Source organism: Pimephales promelas, chromosome 4 (genome assembly GCF_988280905.1).
Source record: "Pimephales promelas chromosome 4, fPimPro1.hap1.1, whole genome shotgun sequence".
Lineage (NCBI taxonomy): Eukaryota > Metazoa > Chordata > Actinopteri > Cypriniformes > Leuciscidae > Pimephales > Pimephales promelas.
In genome coordinates, this window is record NC_142772.1 from 33,482,846 (window position 1) to 33,505,088 (window position 22,243).

At 37.7% G+C, this 22,243-nt stretch overlaps 1 protein-coding gene across 14 annotated transcripts in view; it reads left to right on the forward strand.

Annotated features, from left to right (window-relative positions):
- Positions 1-236: 236 nt before the first annotated feature.
- Positions 237-22,243, forward strand: part of phldb1a (pleckstrin homology-like domain, family B, member 1a) — a 45,658-nt gene continuing 23,651 nt past the window's right edge. For 5 of the 14 annotated variants that reach the window (XM_039659241.2, XM_089130309.1, XM_039659245.2 and 2 more), the window contains exons 1-6: positions 6,158-6,323; positions 8,878-8,982; positions 12,617-12,740; positions 13,842-14,012; positions 17,476-17,601; positions 20,337-21,544. In XM_039659241.2, coding sequence (XP_039515175.2) covers positions 6,321-6,323; positions 8,878-8,982; positions 12,617-12,740; positions 13,842-14,012; positions 17,476-17,601; positions 20,337-21,544 — 1,737 coding nt within the window. In that variant the 5' untranslated portion in view covers positions 6,158-6,320. Of the gene's footprint in view, positions 465-6,157; positions 6,324-8,877; positions 8,983-12,616; positions 12,741-13,841; positions 14,013-15,138; positions 15,183-15,593; positions 15,745-17,475; positions 17,602-20,336; positions 21,545-22,243 lie in introns of those variants that run through there. The other 9 variants (XM_089130312.1, XM_039659247.2, XM_039659248.2 and 6 more) reach the window with 6 other exon arrangements.

The window sequence follows — 22,243 nt, forward strand, 5'->3', positions numbered from 1 at the left end:
ACGAGACACCATTTCTGAAATCTCTACATCAGTGTGGTGATAAATCACCCCTATTGTATTCCAGCCTCTCTCTCTCTCTCTCGGCCTGTCTCCTGATCTGGGATCAGGGTGGGTGTCTCGTTCCAGAGGCTGAACAAGTGAGGAGCTCTTCAGCTGTGAGAATAAAAGACTGCCTTGTGGTAGCAGAATGAAAAAAAAGAAGGGAGGGAAGAAGTGTGTGAGAGACTATGAGGGTTGGAAAAGAGAAGGAGAGGACAAGGGGTGGAGAGAGAGAGAGAGAGCATGTAGGTGGGGGAACAGCGCAGGACAGACAGATGAGGGAAGATATTTCTCATTTTTAGTTCTGAATGATTTGTTCATCCTGCTCTGGTGCTCCATAGAGTTTAAGATGTCTTAAAGTGAGCATGAGTTTCCCGCTCTAAGGATTATATGTAGGACTGACACAGCTTAGGATCTGAACTCAGGTAAGGCTTTGACTGACAGCTGGGTTTTTGTGATGAAGTTCTCTGAATGCATTTAGAGTGATCATTTTATGAAACAAGTAAGAGATTGGTGCTAATATGTAGTGTGGATAATAATAATATACCATTAGGTTACTATGCATCCCCAAAAATGTTAATTATTTTGTTTTATTATTAATTTGGGGTGGTGATGGCGCAGTGGATAAGACGCATGTCTTTGGTGTGAGAGACCCGGGTTCGAATCCACTGTGAGACACTAATGTGTCCCTGAGCAACACACTTAACCCCTTGTTCTCCAGAGGTGTTCGACCTCTGACATATATGGCAATTGTCGCTTTGGATAAAAAGCGTCAGCTAAATGAATACATGTAAATGTAATTAGTAAAATTACATCAATTTTATATATAAAAAAACAAATAACTATAAATAGTAACACATTTGTCTCTATGGTAACCCATTCAAAACTTTTTAAAATTTTAAAATTAGTATATGAATCATTGAAAGAGGAACTGAAAGGGACATTCAGATTTCGGAAGAAATTTGACTTCAGTTTATGACACAAATGGATGCAGTCTTTAAAAAGTAACAACAGTGTAACAGTCTTTGCACCCTGATGTCATAGTGTGAGTTATGAATTACCTCAAATGAATGTATTTCTTCATTTTAGGTAAGGTGTGTGTGTGAGTAATGGAGAACTCTAGTCTCTTTATGTGTTGAATATTAGAGAGAATAAAAATGGGCTGCACTGGACAAGGATGGGAATAATGGCCCTGACCTAAAGAATGAACAATGAGACTATTGTCCCAGTGGGGACAGCACTGCACACCAGTGTATGAGAAGTGTGCAGGAAGGTTGTGCTTGGTCTGCTGACACAATTTTTTTTTGCACCATCAATGCTGCTTTCACTAAAAGAGGCTGACTAACAGGTGGTTTGAAACATTCCTTGTCTGTCAGTCAAATGACTCCACTGTTTAATTAATCAGGTGCAGAGATTTGGAAACACATTCAATACCTCTTCTGTATGCCACCTGTGTGCTGTATGACCCCTGCAATGCAACAGTCATAGATTAAACATTTTTGACACAGCTAGATATTACACATGTGACATAAATTATAGGCACTAACATTTAGTTCCAGTCCATGAATTTGACAGGCTGTGCAACCTGCTTGTTTGTGTTTGCACTTTCCAGACAGTCTGTCTGAATTCCAAGGATTTCTCAGGGACTTTCTTAAGGTTACATCATTATGTCAGTAGGTGGCGACTATGCTGCCTTCACTCGTGGTATCGGAATGATCATAAATACAAGTTTCCTATGAAATTGGACATGAATATACCCTCTTAAGTCATATTTACTTGGAAACTCAGATATAACACCGCCTTCACATGCTATTGGAAATTTCCTTTGAACCGTAAACTCTAAAGATGGTGGAGGGGAGAATAATTTCTCCTGTGACTGGTATTTAAATTCGTTTTTTTGTTTGTTTGTTTTTTTGTCAAGGTGACAACAGCTCACCTTGTTTTGTTGTTAAAATTGTGCATGAATAACAATTTTTTGAACAGCGAAAATAGCACCCATTTCACCAAGATTTCAGAATCGTCAGCAAGTTGACCAGATGGCGCAGTGGATGGTCATCAAAAAATGGGTTGTTACATTTTATACAAAAGAAAACATCTTCAATACATGTTGACTTTAATAAGATCTCCCTAAGAAATAGGCTAGAATAAACCTGGTGTCCTCCACGTTTTCTATCTGACAAAGCACTTGAAAGCAACAAGCTTGTAATCACGACATCAGAAATGGAGGACATTTCCGGTAGTACGTGAATTCTGCATAATAATCGTACTTAAGAGATCACAACACATACTACATTCAGTTATAGGAACTGTTCTCGGACTCGGAATAATGCCTTTGTATGGCGAAACTATCAACACCAAAAAACAAAACAAAAAAAAATCTGCTTTGGTAAGGTACAGCGGTCACATGGTACAAGTCAGAATTGGGATCTTTTGGCACTATTTAACAACTTTTTTCAAAGCTCGTCATTATGGTAATTGACATCGAATGATTGAACCTGGATACTTCCCTACTATACAGTAGGCGAAAACCAGTGGACTATGGCTATGGGAAGTCCTTTGAAGGATGCAGCCTATGAATTGGGACATAGCCTTTGAGTGAGTCCTTGAATCAAACAATATACCAATTCATTCAAAACACTGATTCATTCAGGAAACAAACACAAACAAAGTCACTTCGTTTGGAGCAGTAAGTTTCACTTTTCTAAGGGATGATTCATATGGAAAGCATTTTCGCATTTAATAATGTGAGACGCCAGGCAGTGGAATGAATCCAACTTAGAGTTTGATGTAGCTATCTACGATTGCTGGAAGAGTTGCCTAAGTGTGTGTTTAAAACAAACAAATATACAAAGAAACGTGTGCATAAAAGGTAAGAGGGAGTGGATGAAACAAACATAAAGGAGGAACAAAAAAAGGGGAATTGAACACCAGCACTGGTGAAAAAAGAGCCAAAGAGGATTCAATAACCTTGGCATAATTCCTCAAGCTTTTCTCCTAGTGCCCACACCTGTAGCTCACACCTGCAGACAGCATGCCCACAGTCACTTCACTGAGCGATTTATGCCAATAATCAAAAGTCTGGCTCGGCAAGTCTTAGCTTATGTTCGAGGTGTTGCTTACGTTCTCCATCCATGTAGTATTATAAGGAAATGCACTTCCAATATGGAAACCCACAAATGTGAGCTACTAGCTAAAGTTTCAGGGATTTTACTTTCTCTGTCTGTTTGAACCATAAATCCAGTTTCTTTTACCTGAAGTGAACCATGAATTTGTCTATTCGATCATACTTGAGTTCACATGTATTTTCCTTTGAGGAATTACAAACACTACATAATGGAATGATAATATAGGGATGCAAATTGAGTAGATCTCAGATTTTCTCCCCCTTACATGGGATTGAAACTGAAATGTTTGTTTAGTCTTATCAATGTCATTACAAAAAGAAGTCTGTTTTCACTAGAAGATTGAGTTATGTTGTATAAAATTTGTGAACCTTATCATCCACAGTCATTCACATTATTTTCATGAAATTTCATATCATGGTGACTTTAATAAATGGTATGAGTACAGGTGTGATGGAAGATGTGGACGTTACACTCAGTTCTGACACGTGCTTGTGAAAAAGTGTGAAATATTTGGCCGAAATAGGCAGGCTGGGACTGGAAATGCTTTCTTGAATGTGTTTATTTTAAGTCCAAATGGTTGCTAATTAAAAAAATAAAAAGGAAAAAAGCACCATATGCAAGAATGTTCCCTCTTGGATAGCATTTTTTAAAAAATTAAGACATTTTCTTATACGACCGTGCCAATGAAACAAATCCAGTCTTTCTTCTCACTCTCTCACAAACACACTGCTAAAAACAGTGTTCTGATCTCAGGCATTTCTGCCACACAAGCCACTGTGACTGTTTTCTGGGGTGAGATCTGTGGTCAATCATTCTGACGCCTTGTTGCTTTACTCTGATACTATAATAAGTGACTAGACTGTTGCAAAATGCTGCAAGAGATTAAAGCAGCATGTCCCTGCCATCAAAGAATTTATGAGTAAGACCAAAATGCTCAGCTTTGATATCACATGTGTCAAAGACAGCAGTCCAGCATGGAAATTTGGAAAGTTATCTAGCAGCTAACTTTCCAACTTGTGTGCTTGCCATGTGTTGACCATGGCAGCTTCACTCTAGACTTCTGAGCCTAATGCCTTACACATGAATGTTTGAAGCTTTGGTGGAATAACCATTCTCACATAAAGTCATTAGAATTTTAACTCCCAGAGGAGGACAACAAACAAATAAATAACTTAAATTGGCTCAACAGTAAGGTACTAGTGGCTCAAAACAGAGGACAGCTTTAAATTGTCAGGCATATTGACATTTGTTCTCAGTTGTGGGTGAGAAGGGGGCAGCTGGAGACTGTTTATTCCCAGAGAGTAGCTTGATCATAGGGTCAAGCTACAGGAAGAGTCCCCGCTTATGAGCCCACACCGGAAGAGTCTGCTCATCTTCCAGCTGTGGTTGCCTAGTTGCTGCTCAGATTTGTTTGTGTTCATTTTTTTATGTGTTTGGACTCTTTTGACATCTGTCTTACTCACTGGCAATGGCCATGGAAAAAAAAAAGGATTTCTTTCTCGTCCTCCACCAGACAGAAGTTTTTCCTCTAGTGCTTTGATTCATGGCTTTCCCATGTTTCTTAGGATTGTTACCAATCAGTCTGGCTCGCTGTGTGATGGATTGCTTTGTTGTATGTTGACTTAGAGACAAAGCTTAAATGTTTGCATAGGAGTTCCATGACAACTTTCGTTGACTACAATGAAAAAAAAAATTGTTTCCATAAATGAGTCTAATAATGTAACAAATATTCTTAAAGTGACTCACGTCAGCAGTTTTGCAGCTGTTGAACATCAAATGGAAAACACCACTTTTTGTTTTGCTTCTCTGGAGGAGGGAAGAACAGGAAGTGAGTAGGGGGACTCCACCTGGAATATCAAGGACTTTTCCATGCTCCACAAGTGCGTGTAAACTCAAATCTGTCCGAAATGAGTCCATGCTGCAATGATGATGATCTGACTCTTTAATATCATTCCAGCAGTTCTTTAAAAATAGCAACCACACATGCATCAGATGTTTCCCATTGTCTTCTAACGGTTGCTTTAAAATGAAAACATGACATTAACGTCAAATATAATTCTTAAAGGGATAGTGTACCCGAAAATTAAACGCAAACACAAAAGAAGATATTTTGAAGAATGGTGGTAACCAGTTTTGGACAAAACAAACAAACAATCATTTCTTAAAATATCCTCTTTAATGTTCCACAGAAGAAAGAAACTCATAACATTTTATTTTTTTTATTTATTTTTTTGTCTTTTGTTGTTAATCTTTATTTTTATTAGTCTGTTTGCTTGTTTGTGTCTCCTGTGCTATGCCAATGTGGTTGGCTGGCTCATTGTTTTATCTTGTGTTTAGATAGGGGAAACCTTTGACATTAGTTATTGTCCTAGATATATTGTTTTTATGGTTTTTTTGTTGTTGTTTTTTTTTTTGTTTTAGGTGTGACATCAAGATCTGTCCAGGGACAGCAGATGTAAAATAGCCTACTGGCTAATTCTGGCACACTGTACATTTAATCATGTATCATTAGTGTGCATTGTCCCTGTTAAATAAACCTGAAGTAAATAAAATAAATAAAAATAAACATAAGGGTGAGATAGTATAAAAGTAGCCTATGTGTAGCATGTTTTTGAGCAGTAAGCTGCATACGTAAACAGGTGAGATGAGCTCACAGAAAATGACGTAGTAAATTGTTGTAGACGTTGTAAAGTCACTCGTGATTTATCTTTCTAAATTTAGACATATACTTGACGATTATTCATGGGTGTTTGGAAAGATGGACCGCACACCTGGATTCTGACAGAGACTTTTTTATGTGAATTCCTCTTCCTGTGCACTCTCTCTCTCTCTCTCTCTCTCTCCCTCTCTCTCTCTCTCTCTCTCTCTCTCTCTCTCTCTCTCTCTCTCTCTCTCTCTCTCATTCTCTCTCTCTCTCTCTCTCTCTCTCTCTCTCTCTCTCTGTCCCAGCTGTGGCGGTACTATGTAATTCTGTCCTCAGAAACTTCAGAACATTCAGTAAGAGACATGAGTGAGCGGCAGGGACAAACAAACAGCAAGAGCTTGACTGTAGACGGTCAACCAAAGGCTCAAAGACGTAAAAACAGGACATAGCACAGAGACTGTCAATAAACAAGGCCATGCAGCAACAGAACGGGTATTTCTTGGGCTAAAAATATGGTGAGTGGGCTTGATGTTGCCTATGGGTTCTTAAGAACTTGATATTTGGTATGTCTACAAACTCTAAATGAAGTTTCTTTGGTTGTTTTTACTACTGCATTGATTTTTGGCAGCTATGACTCAAGAAATGTAGAGTAAATGTTTCATTATATCAATTGCTTAGTATTTATCAGTATCATGCCAAGTGCAGAAGTAACTCAAAACTATTATACATTCCATATAATCAAAACTTAAAATAGCCTATAAATTTTTTTAAATTGAAGTTATTATTATATATTTTAATAAAACATTTTGAATAAAAATACTATATTTTAATAATAGAATATACATATTTAATTTATTTAATGTAAGATAATGGACTGTTTTTATTTTTCTTGTTCTTGGTGGTGACTTTAAAATAATTTTTAAATCTCAGTGTAATTTCACTTTTTTCAGAGGATTAACAAGTCGCTAGGCCTTCAAGTTTACAGTTTTTGATTTCTGTTTCCCAGATTCACCGACTGCCCATGCTACATTTAGCTGTACTGTTATATTAGCTGTATGTTCCTGCTATGGTTTCCTTACTTACCGTAACTCTAACATACTGCTACACGTGTTTGTGTGTGTGTGTGTGTGTGTGTAGCCTGTATGATTATAACCCCTGTAAGAGGAGCTTTGTGGTTTGTGCTATGTGGTTGAGTCTATTTTCTGCTGCAGAGGGCAGGACACAGTGGCATAAGTGCAGTCTTAATGACACGTTTCAGAGGCATGCCACTTACCGGTTTGAAATCCTCCAGTTGAACTGATATCAAGTGTATATTTGTTTGTTTTGTTTATTTGTGTGCAAATATATTTGAATCAAGGAATCTGTATGCATTCAAGTCAGTGTGTCTGTATTGTCCAGTTGTGTGTGTGTGTGTGTGTGTGTGTGTGATGGTGAGAGCAGTGACCATATTCAGAATAGTGACAGAGGCTTTCTGTTCTCTTTTCCCTCTGTCACACACTGGACGTGGTTGTGAGAGGCGGTAGGCCTGCAGCACTTGCCAGCTGCACTTGCAAACATGACATCAGGAATGAAAGGGAGAGAGAGGTTAGCTGGGGAAAGGAGGAAAAGATGAAGTTTGGTTTTGTACCAGCTGTTGAGTTAAAGACTAAAATGTCCATAATATATGCACGCACCTAACCTGTCTTCGCTTGTTTGGAGAAGCGAAGCGTCTCATTCCAGTCGTTTCCCTGACTGGACATGCCAGCAGTGGAAACAGTTTCCCTTGCCTTAAAATCACTCAGTTTTGGCTTTACACCCATCTAGGATAACCTCTCACGACAACTCAATGGTTGTTTTTTTTACATTGTTGTTAAGAAAAAATGTAACTGAGGAGAAATAAACGAATATATTAATATTTGTTTTTGTATTTAATTATCAGAACATGTGATTACAATCCAAAAGATTCATTTGTTTTAAATCAGAAGCACTGACTTATTGTTTAATATTGTCAAGAAAAATGTAGTGTGGTGAAAGGCTACACAGTATTTTCTGCTGTTTAATGTCAGAACAAGCAATTTTGCACTGATTATAAACCGCCAAATCAAATTATTAATCAATAAAATAGTGTCGCAAAGTTACATGATTTTAAGCATAATGTTGATACCACATCGCTACTGAGTTACCACGTCTTTTACTGACGTTATTGTTCTTCACTGATCCTCAATGATCATTATGTACAAAAAAACACGTACGGAAAATTCTGTTTTTGATGTTTTGCTGTGCCAGACTGTAAATGTGGAATAGTTGAGCTACAGCCAAGAGCTCAGCTAAGATGAAAACTATTAGCTAAAAACTTCTTATAAGATAAAACTGATTACTTATGATTTCGATGACTCGGATGGTTAAAAAGAACCCACCCACACGCACAGAACCTGATGTTCAGTTTGTCTTGTGGGTCTGTTTCTCTGGGATTCCCTGTGTGTTTTGTCTGAGAGACAGTGGCATGAGTCAGGGATGAGGAAGGAGGGAGAGGGGGAATTTAGGTTAGGGATGTTCCTAAATGACTGATCTGCTTTGAAGTGTGCTGACCTGAGGTCTACTCTAGTTTGTTCACGCTAATGTGCCTGTGTCTACCATAGATAATTGGCTGCATCTGTTCACTCCGAGTCTGGGTGTGTGTGTGTTTGTGCGTAAGATGAGTCACACTGACTCATGCTGTGTATTTCAACTAAGATGCAGACTTCAGTCTGTTCACGACAGTTGGTTAATCATAATATGCATTTGTTATCATTACATCACTGTATTTTGTCTACAATAAGGAAACACTTGATGTATTTCATTCATTTCATTGATCATTCATGTTAAGCTCAAAGACACAAGCTTTAAGCATTGCAACATTGCCAGATATCTATTCTAATAGTCTGTTTATAGATAAATACAAAAAAAAATACATTGTGTATATGACCCAGTCCACTCACGTTTTATTTGACTGAACTTTAGCCATTCAGCAAATAATTTTTGGACTAGCTGATTTAAAAACAAAACAAAAAACAAACAAAAAAACTCTGTATTATTTATTATTATTTCCAGCAGGATCTTGACAAATGTCATGAAGTGATTGACAACTCCATAGACATGGACAGGCTGAATCAGAACGTTCCAGAACACGGTCATCTGACTCATCGGGTCTTACAGGTGAGTGTGTGATCTGTATACATATACATTCACAATACTGTTCAAAAGTTTGGTGTCTGTAAGATTTCTTTTTTTTTTTTTTTTTTTTTGGTTTTTGAAAGAAGTCTCTTAATATTCTCACAAAGGCTGTATTTGATTTTTTTTTTTTTAAATACCATAAACTGTATTATTGTAAAAAAAATCTTGTTTTTATCGCTTTGGCACATTTTTTGAAACAGCCTTAATATTCTCCAAAACAATTAATTCATCCTTCAAACCCTATACAGGGTCCCCATGGGTCCTTGAAATTCTTGAAGGTTTGTGAATCTGAAAAAAAATAAATACATAATTCAAGGCCTTGCAAAGTTTTGGAAAGTAAACATACATTGATACAGGTCCTTGAAAGTGCTTGAATTTATTTTTCTGGATATTTCTGGATAAAATCCATATTATTCCCTCCGTTTGGATGAAAGTGTATTTTGCCAACACTTCGTGGCCTATATGCACTCTACCTGATTTACGTTAATTACGCGCATTTACGCGTTACTTTAACGTTTCCCGGGTTTCAGGGTACTTTGTGTTTTCATGACGTTCACACACGCACGAAACTACTACGATAGTACCTCAACGTTTCTTATTGAACACAACAAACGTGTCTCCCCATTAAGTCCTTGAATTTGATTGGATTGTATTGGATCTGGAAAATCCTTGAATTTGAAGTTAACCAAGGTGTGGGAACCCTACCTATATTGTGTTAGTAAAGTGGCCAATGCCATCAAAATAAAAAAAGTGTTTATGCTATTTGAGCAACACTTAAACTGTTTAGATGTTTTTCGCCATTCAAATATTTGTTATACATTTTTTCTATTTTGTTGACTGGCTGCTTTCTTTACTATACAAGAATGTCAGTTTATACTTGTGTATCACACTGAGCTTTTTAGATAGCTACACATTTCAACAGGTACAAAAGGTCAATACTGTAGTGCATAAAGAAAATTAACATTTTTATTTATACAGTGTATTTATTTTTATGTACATTTTTGTATAAATGTGACTGAAAATTCAGTGTCTTATTAATTTTTACACACTTATGTGTACTACCACCATTCATTCTTATATCTTCTTATTTTGCTGTTCCATGGCAAGTAGCACATTACTACAATTTTTTTTAAAGTACTGCTGTAGCTGCTGTTTAGGTATGTTAAAAAATGGTAGTGATTGTGCTATGAGCAAATTCTTATGCTTCTGAACTTTGCCAATTTATCACAGTACAATCATTCCACGTCAGACATTTATGGAATAAACATGCATGTCTGACAGATTTTGATAAATTAATGGATCATTTTGAGTTCGATGGCTCACACAATCAAGGAACGTTGAGAAGTTGTGTCATGTTTGACAGCTTCATTTATCAACTAATTAGTTTTGATCAACAAAGCCATGTATTTATTTATTGTGTAAACTGTAGTTATACTTGCTCTTTTGCAGACATGTGCCAAAACATTTTTAATCTAATGTGAAAAAGAAACTAGTTGCTCAGAATTCTGATTAAATTCATCCTTCATCCTTGAATAAAACTATTCATTTCATTTTATAAAGTATAACTAACCCCGAACCTTTGAAAAGTGCTGTGTAAAATCCATTTACTTTAAAAGCAGAATATAGTTTATTTTGTAATTTCGTTATAATGTCTATATGAGTACATCTGGTGCAATAGACAAATAGTTCTGCAAAACTTTACACCACTTAAAAGTGGAATCTGCAGAACTTGAAAATTAAGAGGTGAAATGTTCCCTAATTATAGGGTTAATTTTCATCACTGTTGATGTCCAGTCCAGCCTTTCTGTCTGCATTTAATCTTGCTCAAACACTGCTCTGTGTTCCACCTATCAAACATTACAGGGTCTCAAAAACATCAAGCCTAAGTTAGTTCAATGCACCTGTTAAAACTTGAAGTTGATTTTGCATGCACGCACACACACACTCACAGAGAGAGAGAGAAACACAAACAACTGAGCAGTGTGTAGAAAAAAATGTCAGAGGACAATGGAAACTGTGTGGCAGCTTTATATGGAGCCCTATTATCAGGAGATGACAGGATAAGATACGAAAGCTAAAACAAACTACATTGACATTTAATCACTTTAAAAAGAATTTATACATTGCTATTGAAAGCTTCATGTTCAGTTTTAAAGGTTATTTCTATCGACGCTAGACCATAAAAAGATGACATCTGAAGACACTTTAAATAATCTATTTAAATACACTTTAAATACTTAATTTTAAATAAGCTTTATTTGAATGGTCCATTCTTAGGGCTAGTTTGGGACAGAAAAACAACCAAGGACATATGCCTGTATCACAACCCGTGTAATCCATAATTCCCCTACTATATACAGTATATATATATATATATATATATATATATATATATATATATATTACATATGTATTCAATGCAACTTTTGGATTTGACTGTGTTTTGATTTCTAAGCACATCAGTTTTTACATTGAAATTTAAATTAGGTTGGACTGATAATGTCAGAACATTTTTCCTTTTTTCAAAAAGAAAATAAACTTCTATCTTTTTCAAAATCTGTAAATGTTTATTTTGTACAAGTAAGAAAAGCCCACTGCAGACATACTCCCTATGGCCAATCCATTAGTTCATTTAGGGCCAGATTCACTAAACAGGGCAAATTAGCGTGAGAGCGCAATTCCAAAAAAGCGCCTTATGGGAGTGGAGAATCCTGCTTACTTGATCTACTGACGACAAGCAAAATTAAAGAACACAGACACAGCCGGATAATTTCCTTAATGACCAATGCAATCTATCAAGAGCAGTGCAAATTAGCATCTGGTTTAAGACATGCTTATTTTGGCCAGTAAATAATGCCGCAAATACCATTAAATTGAATAGCGCAAACCTTACTAAATCACTTTAAATGATTTATTTAAATACTCTCTTCCCATTAATGTTGGTAGGAAAAGGGAAACTCTAACAAATTCATACAATAAACCTCAACCTCAAAAATAAATCTCTGTGCATTTTCAGCGCTATTGGCACTTAGTGTTTTACATCCTAGATGTGGAAAAGAGATGGATGTGATATTTCCAACCCCTATCAGTCACTGGTTGCTCTTCAGTTCCTTTCTAAAGTCCTTTCTAGTGCATCATAGTCTGTATGATTTCTGACATCATCTAAAGATACCAAATGTGCTATTTCCCTATTTGAAAAATAAATAAATAAATAACTACCATTTATTTTGAAGAAGTGCAGTGCCTCATCACTCTCTCAAATATCATATGATTTACCAAGCAAGTAAACCCTGTGCTGCCCTTGAGAACCTCCATGTGACACGCTGGGGCCAAATATGTTCCTCCTTATTTTATCGGTCTGGTCCCTTGTCTTTCATCTAACAGCTAAATCCTGTTAGCCTCTTGGTGGTACCTGATGGAGCTAAGCCTGTTTAGCCAGTTAGCCTCTTACCCTGCCGCTGCAATACTCAATGGTCCTAATGGAATTACACTAATCCTGTTTGGGGAACCCTGAGCAGTCGTCCAAAAAGTACAGGTCACTTTAATGGTGATCAAAGCCTGTAAAAAAATGACCCTGTTGTTGATTTACTGTTGTATTGTCCTCATATATTCACAGAACACGTCGCTGGACCTGATTGAAACAGGCAAGACTCTCAAAGTCCAGGCAGAACGGCCCCATCTCGTCAGCTTGGGAAGTGGCCGTCTGAGTACGGCTATAACTCTGCTGCCCCTGCCAGAGGGTAAGTTCAGTCACCTTAAAAATTACTGAATATATAATACCCTCATAAAGTATCCCCCTCCAGATATCTGCTAAATTGCAAATATGGTCATTTGACTAAGGATGTTGTGTTGGGTTAGCTGTGGAATTTGTGTTTAGTGGCAATGATTTTTTCAAATTTTGAGACCTAATTATATGATCGCACCGACAGAAGGGATGCCAATTGAAAAACTGGGGACTAAATTTGTGTTTTTGTGTGGTAATGGTAAAAGTTCATGAGAGAGGACAAATATCACTGCACTGTCTGTCCTCAAAGCTTGGCTATGCTTCATCTCATGAAGAATGACAAATAGAGGACTTCTCATCCCCTGACATTGAGGAAGAATGAGAACAAGCATTCAAGTATAAATCCCAGAGGAAGTCAATTTAGTGCAGTGTTCATCAGCGAATCATTTTATAGGGGATTGAATACACAATTTCCTGTGCTCATGTAGATAGATGGATGGATTTCATTATTGTAGCCTATTACACTAAACATACAAACTTGTATATATACATATATGATCGATCTATGATTGAGGTTTTTTGTTTTTTTTGAGGAGTATTGAGGTTTCAGTTTTATCTTGTAAATTTCATTCATGATGGCAGTGGCTTTAGAACAAAAGACAGAATTATGGGGCTATGACCTGACTTTGACAATCCCCTGTTGCTTCACATTGTGTTACTGAGCTTGCTTGAGTGAGAGCATGCACATTTGTCTAAGGGAATTTGCATGACCGCTTGAAAAAGCATCATGAATCATGATGTTCATCTTCAATTTAAAGTTCAGCACACACCCACTCTTGTCACTTTTTTCTTACCATGTCTGCACTCACAATAGGCTTGGGTGATGGCTTTTTACTCACATCTGCTTCATAGACACTGCGAATGAAATAACTTGGGGTCGGATGGGGTGGGTGTGGGGGGGGGTCCTGTTTTTGTTAAAGAAGGGAACACAAACCATGTGTCCTTTTGTTGCAAGCATTTCATATGCATGAAAAAAACATTTTTTATTCATTAAACTATTTAAAGTACAGCAATGAAGCAATAATCAGTTTTAATAAATCTCCATCACATGTTGCAGGGAAGACTACACTCGGCCATGGGAACACAGACATTAATATTCAGGGTCCCGGTGTCACTGCTCAGCATTGCTACATTGAAAATGTGGGGGGAGCCATTACCCTGTACCCCTGTGGAAATCAGTGCTCATTGGATGGCTTAGCAGTTACCAAACCTGTCAGACTCACACAAGGTAAGCAACGGGCTCATCGAACTCATTACCCCAGCATTTGTTCAATATATGTTGAATAGGTTTCAAAATGGGAACGAAAGAAAAAACTGTGTCCAGCTGATGGTTCACTTTAACTCTTTTGACAGTTATTCAATAGATTCAGCCTGCAAATCAATATCAGAGGACTTTGCCTTAATTCAGTGAACCTTCTATGAAACGCAAGCTGACTGCATCAGATATTAACCATTTCTAGCACGGATAAGATTGCATTTTCAAAACAAATATAACTGTGTAACCACTTTTTGTTAGTAGTGATAAGAATATCCTTTTTAAAAAACTTGACCTTATGCTATACTCTTTGGAGCTATTTCAGGCTGTTCACTTTGGAATCACATCAGTGTGTATTTGTGTTATACACGGGCCAGGAAATTGCACGATGATAATGATGAGGACTTGTTTGAACTTCCATTTGAAGAACTTGACCTTGCCCTACTATGTTGTGCTATTTCAGGCGCTCTTGAATCGCTCTGTACATAGTTATATAGATTGAAGAAGTGCGATTCTAACAGAGAAATATTTTGCTGATTTGGATTCTCAGAATTCTCTCCAAGTTTCATCTTGTCAACAATAGTAGCCTAAACAAATGTTGCCTATTAAGTTAAGTTAGCTTATTTCAAGCCTTTATGGGACAACTAAGCATTTCTTTTTGACGTTTGCTAAGAGTAACCTAATTTTTTATCACCAGTTCGACCGTTAGTGATCAAGGGATAGTCATCCAGATAAGCTCATTTGCAGTACGCCCCCCTGATCGCGATCTGTGCATGACAATAACTTGAGACAGCCGGCGCGAGGACAGCTGTCCAACGTGCCACCCATGCGACTACTTCCAATACATTTGAGTCTATAGTTCTGAACAGGCTTAATGCCTATCATTTTTTTCTTCTCATATTAAATAAAAATTCGAGTTACATTAAAAGTGACTTGAACATCCGCGAAGTCCAGATTTTCGCCAAAGGAGAAAAGTAAGTTAGGCTATCCTATCTTTTCACCGGATGTCGAACACTTTGTTGTATTAACTGCTTGTCCGTTTTCTTTGGACTGGCGATGACAGTCGGGCAGGTGACAGCTGTGCTGTTTTGTGTCGTAGGCTATTAGAAGTCAGTGAGTGGACGAGCTGTCGTAGCGCTTGACATTAGGGACTTTAAGCAACAGCCTCTGGTGGAACGGCAACGGCATTCTGGCGTTCTATTGCGCATGCGCGACATTAACTGCTACTTCTTGACGTTCTACTGTAACCGTCTACTACGGGAGAACAGCTGATTTGCCGTAGTCGTTACTACGTGACAGATTAAGACAGTTAATGTTATGTTTTAGGTTATGTGGCATTGAAATCGTTTCTGTATATCATTAAGTGCTAAAATCAACCCTTCTCTTTCTTTTTAAAATCACTTTCTTTTTGTATTTTGTCTGATGATTAAATTATTCCCTATGCCGTCCTCTTTACTGTTGCTTAGTGATTTTTGCGCTCTTTAACTACGGCAGTTAACTGTTTATTTCCGGCTGCCGTCGCCGTTCTATCAGCAGCTGTTGCTTAAAGTCCCTATTTACATCACAAAAGCTGCGGTCAGACCAACGCGCTCATCGCTCTTTACTCCACGCGACGTGCGAGTGCTCCACACGAACATATCTGTCCACCGTTTCTCAGCGGTTTCCAATCGTTTGGATATCAGTTTGAGTTTGTATCCCAAACCTGGTAGGTGAAATTGCTTTATCTTCAATATTTATAGTTGCTGCTGTAGTTGCCTATTCCAAAGACACCGTATAGATTAACCAACGAACACCGTTTACTAATCCCGTTGTGTTCGTTAATGTACGTGTCTGATCAAAGAAAGGCATTTGGAACTAAGAGGATAGCCAAGAGGATAGCCTACATTACAATAGCCTTGTATATAGTGCCGTAATAACTTAATTTTTTTCAGTCAGTTATGTGTGTATTAGAGTTATGATAGAGATAACTGAATGTTATTTTATGTTCTCCACACACTTCTACCTAAAACAGACTATGCTTTCGTGAACTTTCTGAGAACGCTATCAAAACGCATTAAAACTATGCCAGCCTTGTTATGAGACTTATAGTGATGATAAAACAGCACTGTGCTATCTGTCATATCACCTTGATTACTACAAAACCCTTTTCTGACCTCATTATGCCCAGCATGACCCCTCTGATGCCCCTTATGCCATATGTCTGTGTTATTGTTTAGCCTTTTAGTTGTGTAAATAGAGGTTCTAGTCTGTCCTCAGTGCTTTGACCTAATAATACATGTGCACCACATTTTTTTATAAAGATAACAAACTGTACACAAATATTTTATACATTTTATATATTTTCTTATTTCTCTCAGTGAATGCTCAGGCTGGCCCGTAACCACCAGATATATTGTCATTAATGGCCCTCATTATTAATGTTAGTGCTGAATTTTTAGAAGGTTATTTTGATTCCTAAAATATCACAGTCTGTTCTTTCTTAAATATGTGGCTACATTTTGTTTTCCTGTAGCCTATGTGCCCATGTGTGGAAAAAATACAGGAGCACTGTAAGCTTTGACATCATATGGAAAACTATTTCATTTAGAAAATTTTCTGACTATTTAGAAACAAAGACTACAGAGGTGTTAAAAAGAGGGTCTGCATTTTCATTTAAATAACGGCATGGCATTAAGTGGAGCTCGCAGTGTTGCATTTCATATCCTCTCCTCTCTACTGTAAGTAAGCAATGAGTCATACTGATCTTAAATTCACTTTGTGCTTTCTGTGCCAATGCTCATTATGAAATGGAAGTCTGGGTCATAATTCATTGGTATTTTGAGAGACGACTTTGAGTCTGCATTGATCCCTCCGCCCCATTAATCACAGCAATTTCATAAGGGCAGAGGACAAGGTAATATAGGAGGTATATATGTGTTTCCTACGAATAGACAAACTCAGTTTAATCTTTTTGTTTGAACTCCTGTGATATGGCAAGATAAGCCGTGATATGAGTTTCAATAAAGCATGTAAAGAAGGACATGTTTCAGGCCAGTCAAACACTGTGTGTGAGTGACTTGTACTGATTGATTTTTTGTTTGGCTTTACTGTTCCATCCACACCCTTGTTTTGTTTCATTCAGATGCTCTAGATTACCTTGAAAGAATGAAGTCATATTTATGAAGATATTATTACCATTTAGCAGTTGGAGGTATATAAGATGGCCATGCTCCATTCAGGGTTGGTGATATAGGTCACAGAAAATATCACCAATATTACAACAGTTTCCATATTTGGGCTGTTACTCCTTTTAAAATAAACTGAATTAAAGACTGATCTATATCCCCAGTAGTTTTCAAAGTATTATTGTCAACTTGAGTGAAACCAATTAATCTAGAAGTTTCATCATACATAAAGCACTTTTTGATTGTTTACCACACATGATTCTTTTGTTCAGGGTGTATGCTGTGTTTTGGTCAGTCAGCCTTTTTCCGCTTTAACCACCCAGAGGAGGCCCTCAGGATGAAGAGTTTGATGCCAGGGGGAAGCCCTGGATTTACCAGTACCTACAAGAACCACTCAGGTATATATGCAGAAGCAAAATTACACTGACCTAAAATCTGGTAGTATAAGAACTGCTCTGGATACTGTGCTGTGGGGAGTTAAAGTGGCTGAAGGCACTCAGGAAAAGAGAGGAAGAGCTACATTTGCAAATAATAGTGTGCGTTCCGTTGATTTAACTAGACGTAATGGCAAAAGGTGCACAAAGAGGCATTGTACCCTAGATAATTATAACAAGTTCCAGACACTGCTCAGGTGACACAAATCTGCCTAAAATAACTCGGCCTAATCCTGCCTCTTTTAATATCCATGTTATTGGAGAAACCTCCAGCTGTATCTTAGCACATTTTAAACCCTGCTCTCACTCATTCAGCAATGACTCATTTCAAATAGTTTAGAAACCAGGAAGTGATTCTCTGAAAAGAATGGGACTTTAAATTGCCACAGGCATTCTGTAACTGCTGGAAAGCCCCTGTTGAGAGACCCTGGTTGAGTTTAAAACCCTTGAACACCAAAATGGACATTTTAAAGGAACATGACCCGCCATGACAGTGATGCATATCACATTGTTGTGAAGCTAGTGTTGGGGTAATGGCCTGCTGCATCAGAGTTTATCTAGGTGACCCTAAAGCACTTCCATTCAGTACTGTAAAAAACAAACAAACATTGAAATGACATGTTTTGATAATAATTCAAATTCATCATAACACGATGGCAATTAGTGGTTGATTGTTTATTGACAGTTTTTATTTATTTGTGATGTTCTGTCACATCAATCTTTGTAACCATCATTCAGGTTGTTTTCCAGAGTTGATATTCTCATGAAATTCATCTTATTTTCAGGTTTCACTTGATTTATTAATAATTCAATTTTTAAAATATTTAATTTCTTATGAATTCTTAGCTATTTTCATTACTGGATAAAAAAAAAAATATATCATTGAATGGCATCTCAAAAAAGCAAACTTGCAGTGCAACTTTTGCTCTGACTGGTGGACAGTAGAAGTGTATTACCCTAAATTTCTCTACATGTTTGATTGGTAAAATTACAGTATAAAATATTTATTCTTATATTTTAAAATAAAATGACCTGATCTAAAAGGGTGATGTGATGTGAGCACATAAAAACAGCTCCTGCTTACCTAAAATAATGTGTTTATTGTGTGGTTAGTGCACCATTGGCTTTGGCTGCAAAGAGTGAACAGAATTGAGTGCGTTCAGTTGGTCTTGAGTGCGCAGAATGAGTCATGCCGTAATTCAGCCTCTATTCTCTTCTGTCTGCTGTGACCTTTGGGCTCAGGGTGGGATTCATGCCATCCGCAGTCTGTAGGCCGAGAGACACACCCAGTTGAGCATATGTGTAAGGGAGGGGGTGTTGTGGGTTTGTATGCATTATGCCCAGCCACGTCCTGCGTGGATGTAGAGCACAAGTGGTATGATTGAAATATGGTCCTGACCAGGAGCACAGGAAGATGTCTATAAAACATGTCAAAACTCCACAAAGCACAACAAGCGTGTTTGAGAGAACACTCATTTAAACGGAATACACACCAGACCAGGACATTTGACTGGACATCACTTTTTGACACACTGCCTGCAATCTTAATGCAATGGGCCGGTACATAAATGAAGCCTTTAAATAACAGGGTTATGGAGCTGTTTACACTGTTATATACAATGAGAGAGCCTGCACAGTGACAGGAAATAAAAATGAACACAAAAGACACAACATCAGGAGTGGAGCGGACAAATTCTTTCTACATGCACTGCAATGGTCACAAAATGACGTCACACTATGCAACTATTTTTTAACATACAGTATAAATAACTTTTTTTTTTTAAATAGCCCACTTAAAGTGTTAGTATTACAAATAAATGTTAAAAATGAATACATGTAAATGAACAAACATTTACAATCCTGTGAAAACACCCCTACTTCCTGCGCCCCTTGTTCTGACTTTTTAAATATTGACATTTCAAATCCGTGATTGCAAGATTGCTGTGAGAAATAGATGCCTGATGTTTTTGTTGTTTGTTTAGATCATAATAGCTTTAAAAATAAAAAAAAATGCAAAAATGCATGACATGAGATAAAGTGCAAGATAAGTGCTTAAATAAGATATAAGTTTCTTTCAATTATAACAGCTCAAACATGCATTTTATCTTGAGCCTTATCTGTGAAACCGGGGGTAGGCTACTGATGATGGCCAAGCACACACACACACACACACACACACACACACACACAGCTGATGCGAATTCTCCGCCCCCTCGTCAATATCAGGACCTAGTCAGTATTTCTTTCACCCTTTTATTGATGGACAGTGTTACATTGTGTGAGAGATTATTTGCTCCAAGTGAGAATTCTAGTGTGAATTTGAACACATTATATGCCAATGTTGTTTTCAATAAAAAACATTTGCACAAAGCAAGCCGATTCACTTTTCCATGTTGATAAGAGCATTAAAATGAGAAAAAAATAATGGGACAAAAAGAAATCAAGAGACATTTAGAATAGATAAAAATGTGTGATTAATTGCGAGTTAACTATGACATTAATGTGATTAATCACGACTAAATATTTTAATCATTTGACTGCACTAATATATATATATATATATATATATATATATATATTTAAAATATCCTACATTTTGTTAACCTGGTCTATATCTTGTATGAGTCTTCTACATTTGATACATATTAATTATATATTAATACTTAAGGTAATTAATTGATGTTTTTTGCTCTCCACAGAAACCCATGGGCAGCTCAATGGAAACTATCCTCCTGTGAACAATCAATCTCGTCCTGGACATGGCACTCTTGTGCGCTCCATTGAAAAGGACCTTCAGGACATTATGAATTCTCTGTCTATGGATGAAGGCCAGACTTCCTCATCTGAGCACTGTAAAAAAGCCCACCACCCCATTTCACAGTCTGCCATGCTCAACGGGGGTGGCCAAAGTCTTGTCTCTCCTCCAACCAGTCCTGGTGCTTTGTCAGTAAGCTCCATCTATGAAAATACCAGTCTTCCTTTCTCCCCCATCTCCACCTCCTCTAGGGTTAGCAGTCCAGGGGCTTGTTTGGACTCCTCTAATACCCGTTCCACCAGCTACACCCGCACCGCCCAGCCCCCGGTGCCACAACCACGCACTTTTGCATCCAAGGCCAGCAGTTCCAATGGGGGACTAAAGGATCAAGAAAGTCCCAGGCTTCAAAAAGCCTTGACTGAAACCCCCTCAAGCCCTGCTACAAACCGTAGAGGTGAGAATCCACACCTGGCCCATGGTTCCTCCTCTTCGTCACTATCATTTGCATCTGGAGATTTAAGCAGACAGGTCAATACCAGACTCACCTCCTCATCCTCACCGGCATCTTCTAGCCCTCGATCCAGTGTTGGCTCATCAGTCCAAGAAAATTCTTCTAGTCTTCAGTCCCATTCTCATGCACTCCTTCCTCCAGACAGTCCCCAGTCGTCCCGCCGTGGTGTAGAATTGTCCAGTATGCGTCAGCTTCCTCCTCTCAGTCCCTCTGCATCACGCAAAGGTGTCCTGGGGGTGCCTGTACTCCCTGGAGCTCTGCCTGGTGTTCCTTTAACGTCTCGTGGCCGGACTGTACCGGAGAGTCCTCGTCTCCAACGACGAACCACAGCAGAGGATGAAGCAGGAAATATTAGATTGCACGGCAGAAGTCCATCTCCTGTATCAGCTCTTTTGAAGGACCAGCCTGGCGGAAAGCAGAACGGTGTTCTCAATCCAGCTTTTGGTTCTCAGACAGGGGCATCTCCTCTCACTAGTCCCCGTAACCAGAGAAAGAACTCAAGGGAGCCTCGGCAGGTCCAGACGCGCACACGGGAACGCAAGAACAGCATTTCAGAGGTCAGCGACAAAGAGGAAGACCTCCTGGAGTACCATCGCTGGCAGAGAGAGGAAAGGATGCGTGAGCAGGAAATGGAGAGGCTGGTATGTATGAGCATGTGTGTTTACAGTACCTGTCAAAAGTTTTGACACACCTACTCGTTTATTATTATGTACTAGTTTTATCATACTATGAAATAACAAAAATGGAGATACAGTACTGTTTAAAAGATTGGCATCAGTTAGTTGTTGTTTTTAAAGAAATTAATACTTTTATTCAAGAAGGATTAAATGGATCAAAAATGACACTAAGTGACAGTAAAGACTCTTATAGTGTTACTTAAGATTTTCATTCCAAATAATGCAAATTAAAACTTTCTATTCATTTAATAATTCTGAAAAACCAAATGTATAATGGTTTCCACAAAAATATTAAGCAGCACAACTGTTTTTAACATTGATAATATTTTTTGTGAGGACCAAATCATGATATTAGAATGATTTCTAAAGGATCAAGTGACACGTTTTTTACCTTTACATTGCAATTACATACTTTTATGATGTTTTAAAATGAAACAAATAAATGCACGCTTGATGAGCTTAAAAGACTTTTAAACATTTAAACAGGAGTGTAAAACTTTTAAACATTAAACATTTAAAGAGAAGTGTAAAACTTTTAAACAGAATTGTATGGAAATCATGTAGTGCCCAATAACGGGGTCAAAACTATCAGGGCTTTTTTCACCAGGTCACCTCATGCGTTTTCTCTGATCGGAGAGCTATGTAAATTCTCTCCTAAATGCT